At 40.4% G+C, this 14,341-nt stretch overlaps 2 protein-coding genes across 3 annotated transcripts; one reads left to right on the forward strand and one right to left on the reverse strand.

The window, feature by feature from the left end:
* xkr9 (XK, Kell blood group complex subunit-related family, member 9) lies at nt 1-6,803 on the reverse strand. 2 transcript variants are annotated; one of them, XM_017302002.2, is made up of 4 exons: nt 5,348-6,803; nt 2,413-2,832; nt 1,997-2,235; nt 1-1,920 (listed from the first exon to the last, which is right to left on the reverse strand). In XM_017302002.2, exons 2-4 carry the CDS (start codon nt 2,703-2,705, stop codon nt 1,250-1,252), a joined length of 1,203 nt encoding a protein of 400 aa, XP_017157491.1. In that variant the 5' UTR covers nt 2,706-2,832; nt 5,348-6,803; the 3' UTR covers nt 1-1,249. The 2 variants fall into 2 exon arrangements, with proteins under 2 accessions (XP_017157491.1, XP_008394578.1); XM_008396356.3 differs by having other exon boundaries at nt 4,450-6,803.
* Nucleotides 6,804-6,914: 111 nt separating this feature from the next.
* On the forward strand, nt 6,915-14,273 carry tram1 (translocation associated membrane protein 1). Its single transcript, XM_008396355.3, has 11 exons — nt 6,915-7,189; nt 9,317-9,380; nt 10,923-11,044; nt 11,166-11,282; nt 11,376-11,434; nt 11,530-11,614; nt 11,784-11,854; nt 11,947-12,051; nt 12,152-12,295; nt 12,540-12,691; nt 12,794-14,273. The coding sequence occupies exons 1-11, from the start codon at nt 7,067-7,069 to the stop codon at nt 12,862-12,864; spliced, it is 1,113 nt and encodes a 370-aa protein (XP_008394577.1). The 5' UTR covers nt 6,915-7,066; the 3' UTR covers nt 12,865-14,273.
* Nucleotides 14,274-14,341: the final 68 nt, after the last annotated feature.

Consider the following 14,341-nt stretch of genomic DNA (forward strand, 5'->3'; position numbering starts at 1 on the left):
TAAAAGAAATTAAAAGTTTTAATTTACATAATTCTAAGAAAGCAGAATATATAAACCAACAAAATAAAATATCCCAACAAGCACATAAACAAGAGAAAACTGGGATTAAACAAAAACGCATCTCTCCCCTACCGAAACAGTTTGACCATAAGTTAACATTTTTTCAAGAGTACAAAAGCCATTCAAGCCTTCACAACAGGTGAAGGTGTAACACAACTCCCAACTATTTGTGGAAAACCTCCCTATTTGTTGACATTTTCATTGAGCAAATCTAAAATTTTTAAATGAAAATGAGGATTGAAAGCTGAAAGACTTCGGTGCAATGCCAGTTGGCACACTATTGGAGCACCAGTTTATGTTCTTTGGTGCTGATTGGCTGTTTGCCCAGGAGCGAAAACAGGAAAGGCCATAGTAGCTTGCTCCTGCGGTAGTACTGAGACAGTTCCCACTGTTGCATATTGATGCATAGTAAGTCGCATTAAAAAATTCAATTATACGCCTGTTCTGAGAGGGTCTCAAGTATTCATGGATTTTAGTTATTCATGGACTGCTGGTTCCTAAAGCTGGGGCTTACAGTCGAGTTGGCCTGGAGTGCTGTTTTGCGCCTCTGAATTTTTGTTCCTCAGCACCGATTGCGAGCGACACTATTCACTCAAACTGTACAAATTTGGAGGGTGATCTTGCAGAGTAGGTTCATCTGCACTGGCATCTATATAAACCCTCTGTGAGGGATCATTTTCAGAGAGTACACATCAAGCAAAGTACACATCAAGTATGAAAGCCACACTGCTTGCTCAGCTCGCACTCTTAATGTGAACCTCTGAAAGTATCACTGTAACTTTGCAAACACCAGGGTTCTGCTGTGTATCGGTATCTTAACACACCTTCAGTAGCACAAACTTGAAATAACTTTGAAGTTATTTCAAAGTGAAAATTGACAACATTTCTGCAAACTTCTTTCGGTGGAAATCTTGTGTGCTGATGTGTAAACTCCCCAAATCACATCTAAAATCCTCAAACCTCAACAACTTTCAGTTGTACTCTACACCGCCTCGTGCTTGCTTCTTTTTTTTGTTTGTTTCTTTCACGCCTTTTCACATATTTCTTGATTTGAGACATGGAAACTAATCTAACATTTGTGAGCCATAAGTCTGAACACAACAAAAACATGAAATGTAACAATAATACATGGTGGTGGCTGCATTATGATGAGTGCCCTTCTTTATGATATGGTGGGGAAAAACCTCAGTCAAGGTTTTATGAATTCCCTTGTCCTCCTTGTTGAAGGTGTCGTCTCCTTTTCCTGTCCGTCCACGTTTTCCTGTCCGTTCATGTTTTCCTGTCCGTCCACCTGATCAGACAGTTTTTTCGCTTCCTGTTTAGGGTGCAGGAAGCGATAATATAACACCAGCAAAATCAGCCCCAGCAATGAACCGCCATAGATTACACCACTAACCACCAAGAGAAATGTAATTGTCTTCAACTCTGGCTTTAAAAAGAACATCAATAAAGGAGTTGAGAAATTAATAACAGTCCAAAAAAAGTAATAGACGGTCATGTCCCGTTTGGTGCCTTGTCCTTTAACGTTAAAAAAGGTAAAAACCAGAATGGCGCCGATGACGCCACGGTACAGCAGCTCAAGGGCTCCTGAACTGCAGAAGCTGGTTTCAAGACGGTGAGCCCTTATTGTTCCCAGCAGCCAGAGGGAAGTAAAGCCTACTGTGCTGTAGACGCTAAGGATGAGGAGGAGGCTGTAGCTGAGAATGAGACTAGTGATGGTGAAGAGTTTGTAGAGCAGGTAGACCGCTGTGGGGAGGCCTGAGGGCAATTCCCGGCTCTGGGGAAGAGATTTGCGCAAGCAGATCCGATAGTCCACCAAAGACCACGCCAGATTAAAGAAAGAGAAGACCATAGATATAGCTGCAAGAAAAAAGCAACTAAAAGTGATAAATCTGAAAACATCTGAAGTTAAGAAAGAGCTTTGTCGTCTACTCACACTGTAAGACCGACCACTCCTCATGGTTTTGATGTATGTACAGCTGTAAAAGAAGTTGAGGCGCGCTCTCCAGGAAAGTCTCGAAAAGCTTCAACATGCTCAGATCGGCGGTGTCGCTGAACAGTTTGCTGTGGTGCGAGGCGCTGGACCCCTCCTCATCACCATTCTCAGACGTTTGATTGTGTGGCATTTCTTGTCCCCAAATCTCTTTGTATCCTTGTTTAAGCAGTTGGCAAGACCTGGCAACAGTATCAAAATGATTAAAAAAAAATCGTCATCATGTTATAAATTCAGTTTTTTCTGCAGCTGTGATGATGAAAGTAACACAGTTCGAGAGCCCACTTTCTGCAGCACTAACGAAATTCCAGTTTGCAGCCTGCAAATCCTGTATGCACGACATTAAGGCGCGTACGTACCTGAGGAGGATTCCCATCCCAAATATGTGCAGGACTAAATACCGTCGCTTCGGTTTGCTGTCCATGACATTTTTATGCATATCTTCTAAAAACCAGGCGTAGCTGAAGATCTGGTTTACTGTCAGCCCAGTGATTATAAACAGTGCAGTCAGTCCACTCCAAACATAGAGCTTTTCGTGAAAATATCTTAAAACCAGTGCAGTATCTGTGCAAATGTCCCCTAGGTACATGAATAGTCCCACCAGAGCTAAAAGCCACCGCCACTTGGAGAACTGCTTATCTGACTGCTCCATTGTTATCACTTTAAAAAGCTGGCACTCCTGCTCCTGTTTGGTTCCGAGGACGAAGCGGTCTCAGTTTCTGTTCTGGTAAGCTTCGTGGTATGCGAGTGTCATCATCACCGGTGGCTTTAAAATCTCTCTGGAAAAGAAATGCAAGTAAAATTGATTTAAAACACTTGTAATTTACAATGATGCAAAACAATTATTTTCCTTATGTTAGCAAAAAAAACAAAAAACTGCATATGCCTTGCAATCCTGGTCAGTTTATGTTATATGTTTTTCTGCTTATTTTATATCTTCCTGTTCGTTAATCAGTCATAAAAATATTTATCATATCAGACTGAATGGCACTTTGGACGAAAGCACAATCACACATGAGAAACAAATTATAGCACAATGTTCAGGACTCTAAATAGTTCAATCTAAATGTTTTAGATGTTTCCCTGCTTCTGCATGCCTGATTTCAGTAGATAGCTGATTAACAAGCTTTTTCTGAACTACATTCATGCGAATCAATGCGTGTTAAAGTAGTGAAACACAGAGGTGTGACCAAGTCACTGTGATGCAAGTCTCAAGTAAGTCTCAAGTCTCTGTCCTCAAGTCCGAGTCGAGTCTCAAGTAAAGACGGTCAAGTCAAGTCTCAAGTCAGGAACCTTTAATTTCAAGTCATTTTTATTTTTTTATAATTTGCAATTATACATAAAATTCAAATAATAGACCATTTGTTCTTTTTAAAATCTGTATTTATCTCAAATAATAGAACATGTGCAGCTGAACACAAAGTATAAAAAACATTTTTAAATTGAACCTCTTTATTGCGCAGTTCTGTTAAACTTAATATTCAATAAAAAAAAGTTTTCAAAAAATGAAATAAGTATATATGAAGTAAACTCAGGAAGGTCTGGTGCATTTATTTTTCTGCTTTTATTTCTAAGTATGTTAGTTTCAGTCCAGCGTAAATATGGGCCAGATATTCTAAACACAAAATTTATTTGGGACAGTCACTGTATTTGGTCTGTTTTAACAAATAAACCACATAAAAAATCAAAATCATTGCAAATAAAGTGGAGTGGTTTTGAATTTGGATGTGATGGTAAAATAAATATCTGTCAGGAAAAGTGGGTTAAATCTACAGCCAATTTCACATCTCAATATTGATAAAAACATGTGTGAATCAAGCTGGTCAGAACCACTAAACACAAAATAATGAGCTCATTATTTTATGTCCTACTCAGTTAACTATCCCACTTAGTGTTATATTCAGGGTCAGTGAGATCAGGGTCAGTTTATTTTTACAGAAATTTTTGAAAGATGGCCAAAAAAAAACTGTTTTTTTTTTTCCAGCAAAGCTATACTACTTGGAAATGGGTTCTGTGCGACATGTGACAGTCTCGCCGGTCGGTGCATTAAGCTAAAAACAGTTGACTTAATGCACTGACTGCAGTGAACAATATAATTTCCCAACGATGTCTTCAAATACACCAACCATCCTTAGATGATACTAGACCGGCTCATCATCATGATGGGACAGAGAGACTCTGTTCCCTGAGTTCAGGTCCAGAATCTGCTTTCTGTTCCGGAGCCCCGCTCACTATCCACCGGCTTCGTGAGCTAATAACACGGTGCACATTATTTGTGGAGGCATTTGAAGGACCGGATTTATGGTAAATCATCACCAATTTAACCCGGAGTACACATGCTAACACGAAGTTAGCTAATGTAAATTGTCTTACAGCAAAAGAAAAGTGCCACCTACCGATCTTTGTGAAGCTTCAAATGCCGGACAAAGTTGGACAAAGTGGTCGCATCTCCATCCGATATTCTCTTCTTGCAGGTTTTACAAGCTGCAGTTAGTTTTTTTATTCGAAAGTTCATAACCTACTAGCCAAAAGAAATTACTCGCGGAAGCATATTCGAGCGGTTATTTCGTCCTTCGTTCCCTGAGCTCTGCAGCGTCGCCGCGTTTTTTTAAATGTCCAAATCCTGTTAATTTGATTGGTTGAGCTGCAGCTACGCACACATACAGACATGAGGAGAGAGGAAAAACAGAGGGACGGTCTGCGCATATTGATACGGAATGAGTGAAATTAATTAGTGACGCCACTTTATAAATAATGTGTTTTAAATTTTAAGACTTTGAGTAAAAAATATCAAGTCTTTTCAAGTAAACAGCTTCAAGTCGAGTCAAGTACCAAGTCAATGGCATGAAAGTCAAGTCCGAGTCTTTGAGCATTTTTTCAAGTCAAGTCTCAAGTCGTGATTTTAACGACTCGAGTCTGACTCAAAAATTTTTTAAAAATAAAATAAAAAAAGAGTCCAAGTCATGTGACTCGAGTCCCCACCTGTGGTGAAACATCCCTAAAACATGCAGTACAGCTTACCTTGAGGAGCAGGGATAAATAAAATACTGCCTGACCGATTGGTAGCTTTATTGAAAATTGAGGCAAATTCAGAGCTAACTAAGGATACGATAAGAAAATGTTTCCTTCCCTAAAACATACCTTCTATTGACTTCGTATGTTGTACTTTCATTATGTTCCTATTTAGAAACAAACTCATATATCTTAACCTATATCACATACGACACACAAAACTTGTTACTTTCACAATGACTAAGCACATATAAGAAATAAGAAAAGCAGAAGTAAACTTACAGAGACAACGTCTATGGCAAAGAGCTCCACACAATCACAGCTGGAGATTACACTCCCTGCATTTTCTTTTTTCTTTTTCTTTTTCCGTTCCTTGAAACCTGTGCTTAGCCCCACCTCAGCAACCAGTAAACAAATCAACACTCAGAGCAGACATTTGGAATTACATAATACATGTCATTCCTATGAAGGTGCGGTGGTTGTGGGAGTGTGATCTTTACACTTCCCCTTCACATGTCTGTGTCCGTTTAAACGTCACCAACAAGTTATTAAAGGAAGTGAACGTATTTCAGAGCAAGTCTAGTTTCCCGAAGGTGAACTCTTAAAATTAAAATACAATTCTTGAAGAAGAACAGCTGCATACAGACACTTAAAAGCCTCGTGCTGCTATGCAGCTTAGATAAATTGCAGCTTTCTAACTTCCTAAAACACTGTTTTCTTTGTAAGTGCCATGACTCGGGTTGTAGTGCCTTCCAAAATTTGGTGGTGGCATTATGGAACTGTGGGGATGCTTTTCTGTATCAGAGACAGGGAAGCTGCTCTGGGTTGATGGGAAGATGACCAGGGCAATCGTGCAAGGAAACTGTCCGCCACAGAGTTGGATAGATCACCAAACCCAAACATAGAGCCAGAGCTGATTACACAGGATTGGTGTTCTTGTCTTGGAATAGCCTAGACAAAGTCCCAAATAAAACTGGAAATCAAATTGATTCATATTTGTCCTGTGAGGACTGAGCCAGCTGTATGTGTGACATATGTACTTCCACATTTGGGGCGATAGGCAGCTAGTCAGTTCGCTTGTGCTGCTTGGCCCTGGTTTTGCATCGCATTACTTCCTGCATGTCTGCTCTCTGTAAGGGTTTAGAACGCAGCTAATTGTTACAGATTCAACCAGTGGATTCCTATGTTTTATTCCATCAGGATTATGTCAAGATTGTACTACATATTCAAAAATATATCTCCATAACATTGTGATTTAAAAAAAAAAAATCTTTATAATAAATTTCTCCTGAGGCTTATGCTAGTTTCTAAAGTTTTTGTTTGACAATTAGCTTGAAATGTGTGAGATCCTTATCTCACACATTTTTGCTGTCATATCAGCATCTAAACGCCAGAGGCTATGAAGGTTTGTAAACATGACCCTCTGGACTGGATGACTAAATAACTTCCTGGAAAGATGTCCTTGGTGTAGAGAATCTCTGAAGAAGTCTATAAAAACTAAATGTTTTTGTCAGCTTGTGCAACAAAAACTAAAAAGAACAAAAAAAAAAAGAACAAAAAAAATGTGTGCTGGTCCCTCAATTTTGGACATTCGCACTGAATAAATGACGTCGTTTAAATAGGTGTTTATCTATGCTTTGCTTGTTGTAAGTGGTGGGACCAGTTGGACCAGTTTACCGTATGACGGCGCACCAAAATATAGAAACCACTCATCTCTACAGCTCTCCTTCTACTCCAAACCTCTAGGAAGCGGCAGAGAGCCCCAGCTGTTTCCTCTCCTGTGCGTAAAAGAGTCTCTTTGGTCAGGCGCAGCGGCTCCCTCTCTCCGTGGACCCTCCTACCAGCAGAAGAGTGACACGCCATTCAACAGCAGCCTGGCCCTGTGCATGCAGGACGCGGCGAGAGCTCGGATAGATCACACCATCTGGTCGGTTGAGAAAAAGCACAGAAAATCGCGTCTGCGCGAAGGACAAAAGAGAAACTTTTACGAGTCGCGTCGACATGGGGATCCGGAAAAAGACCAACAAGAACCCGCCGGTGCTGAGCCACGAGTTTGTGATCCAGAACCATGCAGATATTGTTTCCTGTGTTGCTATGGTTTTCCTGCTCGGGCTGATGTTTGAGGTGAGTCCACATGTTGAGCGGCGGTTGTTTTTAATTGTAGATTGCGCAGAGTTGGTGGACGAGAAAGCTGATCTCCTCGTCCCATCTGTTCTCGTAGCATCTGACATGGCTGTCTGATCAATTCTTCTCTACTTCCTCCAAAAGACCGAAAGTTTTCAGTGCACTGCGGTCCCGCTTCGCTCTTATTCTCGCATTTAGTGGGCCTGTCCGTTCATCTAAAGGTGTTTGGGGCTTTTCCTGGGAGCAGAGCGCACTTTAAACATTTGGCTGCTTCCCGTCTTGAAATCAGTATTTCAAAAACACTCGTCTTCAGGCCCGCTTTTTAATCGTGTATTTGTCGGACTAAAACCAAAATGTAACATAAATAAACCATATGCGAGCTGCTTGCTTGAAAATAAGACGCCGCACATTTGAAACGCAGTGTCGAGCTCCGCGGTTGGAAGATTTTGCACCAGCCCCGTTTGCTTAGTTTATGCGTAGAAGTGTTACGTGGCATTCGCACAGCGGTCGAGAGGGTTGTCATCCCCCGCTCGTACCAAAACAGAAAGTTGTCCTTTCGAGCAGAAGTGTGCCTTAAAAGAGACGGGGACCAAACCACCGTCCACTATGGCCTGTGTGTTATCTTCAGGTCCACTTTAAACCACGTTTGTTTAAATCTATCGCGGTTTCATCCTCAGAAAGGAGCGATGCCGCTTCTGTACGTGTTTAAAGCAACTTCCGGTGTTTAGTTCTCCAAAATAAAGTTCGTGACCTTCAGCAGCCTTTGAAAGGTGTTTTACTGTCGCTAACCCATTGCGGAAGTTGTTTGAATTGTCATCACCCTTTACTTTTAGTTAACAGTGATGCGAATATTTATCAGTATTAATGGTAAATAATTTTTCGCTTAAGATGCTCTTTTATTTTGAAGAATAATTTTCACTTTCATGCCAGACTCAAAAATGGAGAATAGAATTTAACAATAAAAACTAATTCACGTAACAATACAATTAATAAATAAAGCAGCTATTAGCATGTCTTAGAAAAGTGCATTAATTTTAGTCATTTTAATCAAAAAGTGAAACAAAAAAATATTATGGAAGTTTATCACAAATGGAGCTATATTTTAAATGTTTGTGCTTTGTACATTTCATTATAAAAACCAAAAAAATCAGTTTCTCAGAACGTCTGACTGTCAAATAATACAAACAAAAACTTTTGGTAATGCTTATGGTGGCCTGCACAAACATGGGGAAAACTTGTTAGCTATCCAGCAGACAGATCGTCAACCCTCTACACCAGGAGGATAAGCCACTAAAAGTCACATGATGATGGAAAGTTTAGTGGAATGAAAAGAAGAGTAAAGAGGCACAAAATTCAAGTAGACGTTTCCAGAGCCTTATCATCACTTGGTGTTGGTCCTCTCATTTGCCCAGGACAATGTCAGTACAGCTGTCCACCAGAAAAGTTTAGGGCACAAGTTTCAATTTTGGAAATTACTTTTTTTTAAAAATGAACCTTTCAACAGTGTCATAATTTCCTTCACATACATCTTCACAACTGCATATACTTGAACATATGTATCAAGTTCCTCGGTGAAGCATGAAAAGAAATACCATTACTTGAGTCAAACACTTACCTTGCACTTTCCCCCAGCATGCAAATTCAAAACGCATCCTGGAAATGAACCGCAACTTTTTCAATGTCGGCTTTGCTGCAATTACATGACTGATCATAATAATAAGATCATATATATATATAAACGGCTTTTTAAAAAAAGGGGGCTGCTATAAAATAAAGGTTACTTATATTGGTCTGGATTTACAACAGCGCTGCTTCTGACCATCATCACATGAATCATTATTAATAATATGCCCCAAGTATTTTTACTTTACAGTCACATCTACCACTTTTTTAGGTCTGCTAAATAAAGTTCTTTAGGGTTTGGCAGCTTATTCCGGTGACTGTAATTTACCTATATTCTACAACAGCTTGGCTCCTCTCCACATCAGTCTCTAGACAATACTATTTGCTTTTTTCCCCACGTTTTATATTTTTCTGAAGTGTTTTTTTAACAATAAAAAAAAATTCATTTGCTTCTCCAGCCTTGTGTTGTTAATACATATTATTCATCTCTTTCTAAATCCACAGGTCACCTCCAAGTTTGCAGTATTATTCATTACTGTCCAGTACAACGTGACCATATCAACAAATGGTAAGTGATATGTATACATAAACCGATACCGGTTGATAACGTGTTGCAATTTTTGGTTTAAGTCTATAAAGCAGGATTTTCTTTGTGTTTTCTCGTTGGAAGATTTGGATTCCAGAGCAGTGCCTGCTCCGGTGGCCTTAGACGAACTCATTTTAAAGCTTTCTCTTTTTTTTTGTGGCATTTTTTAATTCTCTCTTCCGTTTAGAGCTAAATTTAGTCTGCCTGATTTATAAGTTCTCCAGTGGCAAGGTTGTGCCGGACGAATTCGGGGCTGAGGAGCAAAATAGGCCTCACACACAATTCAGTCTCCTGATGATTTCAAGGTTAACATTTTCTTTGCCAGCTTTGTAGACTGTTGAGAGAATCCATTTATTTTCAGAAAGGCAAGCGTTTTATCTAGGATCTCTCTGCTGACCCCTCTCTGTTACTTATTTACTACTCATATCTTATTAGATTAATCTTTACTCGGATATCTCAAAAGGCCGTTGTTGTTTTTTTGTTGTTGTTTGTTTTGTCACTTCTACCTTGCAGACATGTTGAGTGGTTTCATGAAGGAGAGCCTCTCTGGCTTTTTTTTTCCCGTCAGCTGAGAGATACTTGGCTTTTCTCTGCATCTGCAGCAGTGGTAGTTAATTTTCTATATGGTGAAATTCTGCGCAGTCAAGACTCTGTAATCTTAATGGCGCCGTTCGGGATTCAGGATAATTAAAATTATGACTCTTCACCCAAGGTGAATTAAGTATGGGGCCAATCCTTTTGACCACATGGCTCAGTACTTAGGATTGGGTCTTAAATGTATGTTGCAAGGAAAAAAAAAAAAGTACAACCTTTGAACGTTTTCGTGTGTGGTCATGTGACAACCACAGACCTCAATGTGCTTTGCTGGAATTTCATGTGATGGTTCAACACAAAGTAGTGCAAAAGGTTAGGAAAGTGGAATGAAAATGTTCCTTAAATTTCAACATTAAAGAAAAAAAAAAAACATCTAGTTTGGCCTGAATTAATGATGAGCCAGTCCAAATCCATACTTACAGCTGCAATCTTTTAGAGTAGATGCCTATTAGATGTAGCTCAAGGTCAGGCTGATTTGATGGAGATACTCAGTTTGCAAATTCTCAATTGTTTTCAGATCTGGACTTTGGTCATTTTTGCGCACAAAAATACTCTATTCCGTGATAGCTCTGGGTTTGTGTTTAGAGTTGCCGGACGGTGAACCTCTGTCTCAGTCTGCAACGTTCTGCAGCCTCCTACAGGGTGTCTTTCAGGATTGGCCTGTATTTAGCTTAATCCATTTTCCCATCATCTCTGACCAGATTCACACACACAAAAGTTGTTTTTTTTTATTGAGTGTGTTTTTGTCTCCCTAATAAAAAATAAAAAAAAAAACACTGCGGATTCTGGTTGTGATGTAATAAAATGAAAGAATACTCGTGCAGGAGAGTCTCTATATATTAAATGTGGATGAGTCACCTTGGCTGACGAAAGCGCAAGTTTGAAATCGTGGTCGTGGCGTTGACTCTGAATGACTGGTCTGTGTCTCAGAGGGCCCAGAGGAGACGGCAGTGAACCACTTCCACCACGGCATCAAGGACCTGGCAACCGTTTTCTTCTACATGCTGGTGGCCATCATCATGCATGCAATCATCCAGGAGTACGTGCTGGACGTAAGTGAGAAGTTATGAGAGTGTTTTTTTTTGTTTGGTTTTTTTTAACTTCTGAACTGTTTCACTTTAGGCCATTTCTCATCTTGTTTTTTTTTTTGTGTTTTTTTTTTGTGTCCTGCAGAAAATCAACCGGAAAAAGCACTTCTCCAAAACCAAGCACAGCAAGTTCAATGAGTCAGGCCAGCTCAGCGCCTTCTACTTATTCTCCTTCGCTTGGGGCACGAACATCCTTCTATCTGTAAGCCCACCCTTTGGCTGGTTTTGTTTTTTTTTTTTTTTGTTTGCTTGCGGTTCAGACTGAACATTGTATTTAAAAGCTTTGTGCTCTTAGGAAAACTTCCTGTCCAACCCCATCGCCCTGTGGGAGGGTTATCCCCACACGCTGATGCCGTAAGTTGCCATATTTAGCGTCGAGACGCGAATGAAAAGCAAAAAAAAAAAAAACAAGAGCGTGTATTGTTTTAAAGCATCTCGCTCTCTTTCAGATTCCAGATGAAATTCTTCTACATTTGCCAGATGGGCTACTGGCTACACTCTATCCCAGAGCTGTATTTCCAAAAGGCAAAGAAAGTAAGTATTGCTGTTTGGACCCCGCAGCTTTTTCCTGTTTGGCTTCCTGGGCCGTGCGGTATTGTTTCTAAGAATTATCCTCTTCATGCCGAAACGAATGTGCCGATCCCACACTGGTGTAAATATTTTGACCTCACTCCGCCTCCTCCTCTCTGTGTTTACCGTTCAGGAGGATATTCCACGGCAGCTTGTGTACATCTTCCTGTACCTGGTCCACATCGCTGGCGCCTACATTCTGAAGTAAGCGCTGCCGCCGAAGGGAAAAGTCGGAGCTTAGGGTGAAATTGGTCATGCCTTTCTGCTTCTAAAAACCTTCTCGCTGTGTCTCTCAGTTTGAACCGGCTGGGTTTGATCCTGCTGGTGTTGCATTATTTTGTCGAGCTTCTGTTCCATGTCTCCCGTCTCGTCTACTTCAGCAACGAGAACAGACAAATGGGGTGAGTTCCGGATTTTGTAATCAGTGGATGCGGATGGAAAAAAGTTTTGTGAGCTTAAAAAGAAAAAAAAAAAAATCTCCACCTTTTTCCTTTGTCATAGATTCACCATCTGGGCTGTCTTGTTTGTGATTGGACGGCTGCTTACCCTGTCCCTGTCGGTCCTCACCGTGGGCTTCGGCCTCTCCACCGCTGAAAACCAAGGCTTCGATTTGGCCGCAGGAAACTTCAACATTTTCTTTGTGCGGTAAGAACATCCGATGATACAAAAGAGAAAACAAGTTTTTGCATACGCTGTTGATAAACACAAACAATTTTATTCTTGCTCCTGACCTAATTTTTTTCTAATTTAGGTCAGTTAGCATTACCAAAATTACTTCTGGTTAGCTAAATGCCAGAAGGATTGGACCATAAAAAATAAAAAAAAATGAGATGATGAATAATAAATGTTTTTGCCACTCAGAGAACTGATTCTTACTCTAATCTGCTAGGATGACCGTCCTGTCAGCCATCTGCTTTACGCAGGCCTTCATGATGTGGAAGTTTATCAACTTCCAGCTGCGGCGATGGAGAGAGCATGCCGAGGCTCAGACGTTGAAAAAGAAACAGGCTCCTGCTAAGAGCAAGTCGAAAAAAGACAAAGGTGGGAGGGCAAGAAAACACCCAACTACAAGTAAACTGTGAGAATAAAAGTGTAAGAACATTTTTAGCCAACTCCCTTTTTTTTTCTTTTTCTTTTTTACAGCTAACGGGGTAAACGGCGTGAGCTCTCATGGAGCTGATTCACCGAGATCAAGAAAAGAGAAGTCCTCATAAGACACAAAGAGGAGAAGAAAAAGTAAACATTCCTGCCAGCCTTCCTCATCCTGAGTATCTCAAAGAGCCGTCTCTCCCAGGGTCTTCTCGGTTTTGTCCAGCAGGCTGATTCAGCGGCTCCTTGACCCCCTCCCTTCCCTCCGCCCCCAACCCCATGTGCGGATCCACCTTCCCGCGCAGCACCGACCTCCCAGCTGGAATTCCCAGGGCCACTCAGATTTGCTTTTGCTGCCAATCGTCCAGCTCACGTTCATCTCCAAATCTTCCTTCCGTGGTATTAATGAAAAACCAACTAATAAACTGAGGGAAAAAGACCTTATTTAAGAAGTGCCTATTGATGTGGATTGTTTGTTTTTTTTTCCGGTGGGAGGGCGGGGGGATGGGGGGGGGTTTGTTTTGTACAGATTGTAATTGTACCAAATCAGGAATGATCACTTTATTTCTTTTTCCCCACTTCAAGTCATTTAGTGCTTTATTGAAATGACGTGTATTCCTTTTCTTTCACCTCCATATCTTGTATTTATATGCCAACCAGCTCATCCAGACGCTGTCCTTCTCTTGGATGAATTCCATTTTAAATTTCTCCTGCATTCCCAAGATTGGAGGTTGTATAAAAGTCCCATTATCTCCGGCCTTCACCCAGATCACACGTTAGTCGTTTTTTTGTTGTTTTTTTTCCTACCACATCAGACATAAACAGACACCTGTAGATAGAAAGGAAATAATTGATTAAGCTTGGAATAAGAGGATATAGAAGCAAGCAAATGAAACGAGTACATTAATGGTTCAGTATTGCGCGGAACTGCCAGCCAAAAAAAAATTAAAAAATGGTAAACTAATGTAGCATTTGACTATTGGAGTAGGTGAAAAGCTTTGTAGTCACAACATGTTTGTCACAAGCTTCTATAAAAGTTGCCGCCGTTGTAATCATACTGTTTTAGACGCATTGTGCTTTTTAGGTTTTAATTCTGTAGCACCAACGAAGACACAAATCAGGAAAAAAAAAAAAAAAAGAAAAACGTTCTTGTGATTTGTCCAACCTCTCTTAATGTTAAGGTGGAATGTTCTTAATGTGTTTGTTCCATCATCTTACCTGTAGAAATATATATATTTTGTTGTAAACCTTTGCTCCTTCCCTGCCATTCCCTACTGAGAACTGACCGTGCCAAAAAAAAAGCCTGGCTGACCATATGCCTTTTACTTACCCACCACAGAGCATTATAGGCCAATCAGCTGTACTTTCAAGACTTTGTTACCTAAGTAACACAAATGTATTCTAAAGAGCGAATTCTTAATTTTAGGCATACCGTTTTAGCGAGCGACAATAAACTCCAGCAGTGTTTGGTTCTCTCTACTTGCCCTGGGGGGTTTATCCTGTAAAGAAATAAAATGATCTTGTTGAAACGGAAGCGTTCTGGATTATTTTTGCCTTATGTGTCAAAGTCCAGTCAAGAGTAGTACATAGCCACAATGATTG

The sequence above is a fragment of the Poecilia reticulata genome, chromosome 20, assembly GCF_904066995.2.
Source record: "Poecilia reticulata chromosome 20, P_reticulata-male-v2, whole genome shotgun sequence".
Lineage (NCBI taxonomy): Eukaryota > Metazoa > Chordata > Actinopteri > Cyprinodontiformes > Poeciliidae > Poecilia > Poecilia reticulata.

Excerpts from the sequence above, each read along its gene's own strand:
- tram1 (XM_008396355.3), top strand. The coding sequence starts at position 7,067 with ATGGGGATCCGGAAAAAGACCAACAAGAACCCGCCGGTGCTGAGCCAC. Across the intron at positions 11,435-11,529 it reads TATCCCCACACGCTGATGCC|ATTCCAGATGAAATTCTTCT; the intron begins GTAAGTTGCCAT and ends GCTCTCTTTCAG. Across the intron at positions 12,052-12,151 it reads AACGAGAACAGACAAATGGG|ATTCACCATCTGGGCTGTCT; the intron begins GTGAGTTCCGGA and ends CCTTTGTCATAG.
- xkr9 (XM_017302002.2), bottom strand. The coding sequence starts at position 2,705 with ATGGAGCAGTCAGATAAGCAGTTCTCCAAGTGGCGGTGGCTTTTAGCT. Across the intron at positions 2,236-2,412 it reads GGGATGGGAATCCTCCTCAG|GTCTTGCCAACTGCTTAAAC; the intron begins GTACGTACGCGC and ends TACTGTTGCCAG. Across the intron at positions 1,921-1,996 it reads GGAGTGGTCGGTCTTACAGT|CTATATCTATGGTCTTCTCT; the intron begins GTGAGTAGACGA and ends TTTTTCTTGCAG.